Source organism: Propithecus coquereli, unplaced genomic scaffold (genome assembly GCF_000956105.1).
Source record: "Propithecus coquereli isolate 6110/MARCELLA unplaced genomic scaffold, Pcoq_1.0 Scaffold242, whole genome shotgun sequence".
NCBI lineage: Eukaryota > Metazoa > Chordata > Mammalia > Primates > Indriidae > Propithecus > Propithecus coquereli.
Window position 1 is genome coordinate 3359579 of NW_012147975.1, and position 3972 is coordinate 3363550.

Below are 3972 nucleotides of genomic sequence, written 5' to 3' on the forward strand. Positions count from 1 at the left end.
TTCAACTAACTGATTTAAGATTTTGGGGCTGTTTAAACTAAGATGAAAAACACTTAGGATAATTTCAGAGAATCAAAATTATTTATATCTCTTGATTTTTAAAGATTTTAGTTCTGCTGTATTCCTATAGACAAAGTGAGTATACAGCAAGAAAGAGATGTTTAAACTGAGTGAAATATTTAATGTTTTTTAGATTTCAAGGACAGTTAGACGAGAAAATCTTTCTATAAATAGAGGATTTCCTACCTTAACTATCAAAGTTCCCTACCCCCACTTTTTCTAAATTATATATATAGTCATCCCTCAGTATCCATGGAAGATTGGTTCCAGGACCTTCCTCAGGTACCAAAATCTATGGATGCAGAACCTACAGGTACAGAGGGCTGGCTGTACTTTATTTCTCTAGTACTCTTCTACACAAAAGTTTTTCAGTAAACAGACTGATTCCTTGGTTTTGGATTTTGTTGTAGCCCTACTTTCAGTCTCCGTAATGTATAATTTGCTATATGATATACAAGACAACTCTGAATACATTTTCTTGTAAAATAGAAAGTTGGAGAAATTAATGTGTAGATTTAAAGCCAACTGTTAAAACACAGCCTGATATATTTTGGGTGTTTTTTTTCCTGCCCGCATATTCTGTCTAGATCAGTACCTTTATTAAATTTTAAGATTTAGCTTCAGTTTTTATCTTGATGTAGAGACATCAATTTTTATAAGTTGTATGTTCGGTATAACTGAGTTTTCACTATTTAGATTATCCTTCAGATGTGACAACTTTTAATAGGTATTTTATTTTAATCCAAATTTACAGTTAAAAAAGGTAATTTTTCCATGGACCCATTTGGTTAAAAAAACAAAACAAAGGTAATTTATTTTTCAAATAGGCAATACGTATACTTTTTATAAAATTCAAAAGGTATAAAAGGAATAGATACAATTCCTATTCTCACCACCACAGCAAGCTTTTCCTTCCTGAAGTTAATAGTAGTTACTATTAACTAGTTTCTGTGGGGTATTTTTGTTGTTGTTTTTTTTCTTTTTTGAGACAGAGTCTCAATCCGTTGTCCAGGCTAGAGTGTGTCGGCCTAGCTCACAGCAACCTTAAACTCCTAGGCTCAAGCAATCCTCCTGCCTCAGCCTCCTGAGTAGCTGGGATTACAGGCGCGTGCCACCATGCCCGGCTAATTTTTTCTATTTTTAGTAGAGTTGGGGTCTCGCTCTTACTCAGGTTGGTCTGGAACTCCTGAGCTCAAGTGATCCTCCAGGCTCGGCCTCCCAGAGTGCTAGGATTACAGGCATGAGCCACCGCGCCTGGCCTTTCTTGTATTCTTTAGAGATATTTTATGCACATGCAAAGATGAATGGTTATGTGCTTTTAAAAATAAACAACTTTGAGATAATATTCAGTATTGTGCATAGCAAGATTCAACAATTTTGAGTGTACAATTTGAGTTTTGACAAGTATACATAGAGCTGTGCAACCTCTACCAAAATCATGATATAGACGTTTTCCATCATCCCCCAAAGTTTCTTCGTGTTTGTTTATAGTCGGTCCCCCTTCCAACTTCCCCCAGCCACTGGAACTGTTGATCTGCTTTCTGTCACTATAGTTTTGCCTTTTTCTAGAATGTCTTGTGAATGAAATCATGCAGTATGTAGTCTTTTTTTATGTCTGGCTTCTTTCGCTTAGCATTATGCCTTTGAGATTCATCCATATTAGTGCCTTGAACCAAGAAGTGTTGAATGAGTGTGTTAAATGTCTATTAGCCTAAGTTTGGATTAGGTTTTCAAAATTTATTATATCATACTGGCTCATGAAATGGACTGATGGATCTTATGTTCAGCTTAGATAAATCTTCGCCCTGGGGGTTAAACCTTGATGTCATTCAGCATGAGAAAAAAAGTAACTCAATTTGAAAGGAGCAAAAGATTAAGGCTAAATCAAAAGTAAAATTCCATTTAATGAACGTGGTAGAACTTCAGAATAGCTTGTTAAATTCAAATTATATTTTACTAGCAACCTGTTGCGATATAGCAGTGTCTTAAATCAAGCAAGTGTTCTTAGTTATACTTACCTGTATTGCCAATAACATTTGGGAATGGGAACTGTACAGTAGGCTATTATTTTTTTTTCTGGAGATGGGCAGGAAATCTCTGTTGTAGGAAGACACAAAATCCAAAAATTGAGATACTTAAGAAGGTTAAATGTTAATCTTTATCTCAATCCCAGTGCCACCTTTTTTTTTTTTCAAACTTGTTTCTGTACTTTATGCTTTGTATTCCAAGCTTACAAATAAGATAAAACAGTATAATTGCTGCACTAAAATGACTGGTTGAATAACTTAACTCTGAGGAAGGGATTTATAGAAAAACATTTGTACAGCTAATTAAAAAATAAATTTAAAAACACACCTTCATAAAACTCATTTATATGTCTTAATAGTTTTTATTGCATTTAAAAAATATTAGACTTTACTGTTACAACTGTTGCAGTTTTAAAATGTAATCTAAAACTAGTTTTTCCCCAGAACTTGTTTTTATCTCAAAAACCAAGCTGAGGGGAAATGGAATATAGTATGATTTCCTGCCTTGTGATTTTTAGGCATCCCCACCCAATAGCAAGTCTCAGGTTTCTGGGCTCTTATGTTAAAATAGCTAAGAAGCTGACATCTGGTTGTAGAGCATTATCACAGGTCGATCAGTCTCTGACTAGAAAGCTTTATGGTGAGTTTTATTACTTCAGTCAGCCTTTTAAAACATACTCTTTCAAAGTTTCTTCTATTACCTTTGGAACCCTGGTAGCGAACATCAGCTGAAAACATATCAACATCTTGTCAGATGGTCCAGTATAATTCTGGAACATTTATGACTTCAAGAGCTTATCCCAAGTGTAACATAATAGTTTTGAGATACAAAAATTGGCCTTGAATCTTTTTTGAAAAATAGCAAATGAAATTTTTACCTTAACACAGTTTTTGTTGCTCACAAAATTAGTACATGATACTCGTTTACCTTCCTTTCCATATTTACCTAGTAAACTCTGAACAAAGCAAAAATGACCCACTTTTAAAAACATTCATTTACATTGAAGAATCCAAAATGCTTTAACTTAAGGATTCACCAGTCTACTTCTCTCTGACTATGAAGGAATGCTTCTAAAAGAGCTTTACCAGTAGGACAGAGAATATTGGTAACAGTATAAATTTTATTAATGGATAGAAGTTACATTTATGTTGAATAAATTTCTTTTCTTCTTTCTTAAGGAGTTGAATGACCTGGCACGGGATCCCCCAGCACAGTGTTCAGCAGGTCCTGTTGGCGATGATAGTAAGTATTTCAAAGGAATAGAAAAGTAAAACAGAACAGTCTGTCTCTAGGGAATCTGGGACAGATAAATATATATCTCTTAAGGTTACTTTGTGTGAAGAGATAATTATGCTATAGGGAAGAGGCAGTGTTTACCCTTAGTTACCCATGAAAAAAGCAGTTCTATGTCCATCCCATCATTTTCTGTGGTGTTCATTACATTTTGAACATCTTCTGCCAGGCATTGTCTGTGTAGTTTGTTCTGGTCCCTTCCTACCTGTCCTTCATCTCTTCTGGATATTTTCCTGGAGTAAAATACTTGAGCTTTTACGTACAACTGGCTATTGTTCTTTGAGTAAGAGAAGTAAGACTAAGGATGATGGTGTGTGTGTCTGTGTCTGACTGTCTTTATACAGGCTCATAATTGTGAAAGCAGGTATAATTTATTTTTAATGTCCAGTTTATCTACTTAATCCTGTCTAATTTATGTGATGATCTTATTGTATAAATTGGATTGTAATTTTCCTTTTGTTCTTTGTCTCAATGTAACTTTCCCCCATACTGTCCTTTAAAAATTTTTTTAAAAACATGACATAGTAGATACTGTCTTATTAATAAAACAGGCAACAAAACCTGATGCTTTATCTGTTACTTCTTGGATAA

The 3972-nt window shown here is 34.3% G+C and overlaps 1 protein-coding gene across 1 annotated transcript in view; it reads left to right on the top strand.

Annotated features, from left to right (window-relative positions):
- Positions 1–3972, top strand: part of UBE2D2 (ubiquitin-conjugating enzyme E2D 2) — a 95627-nt gene that overhangs the window by 56364 nt on the left and 35291 nt on the right. Inside the window, exon 2 of the mRNA XM_012646329.1 lies at positions 3267–3330. Coding sequence (XP_012501783.1) covers positions 3267–3330 — 64 coding nt within the window. The remainder of the gene's footprint in view (positions 1–3266; positions 3331–3972) is intronic.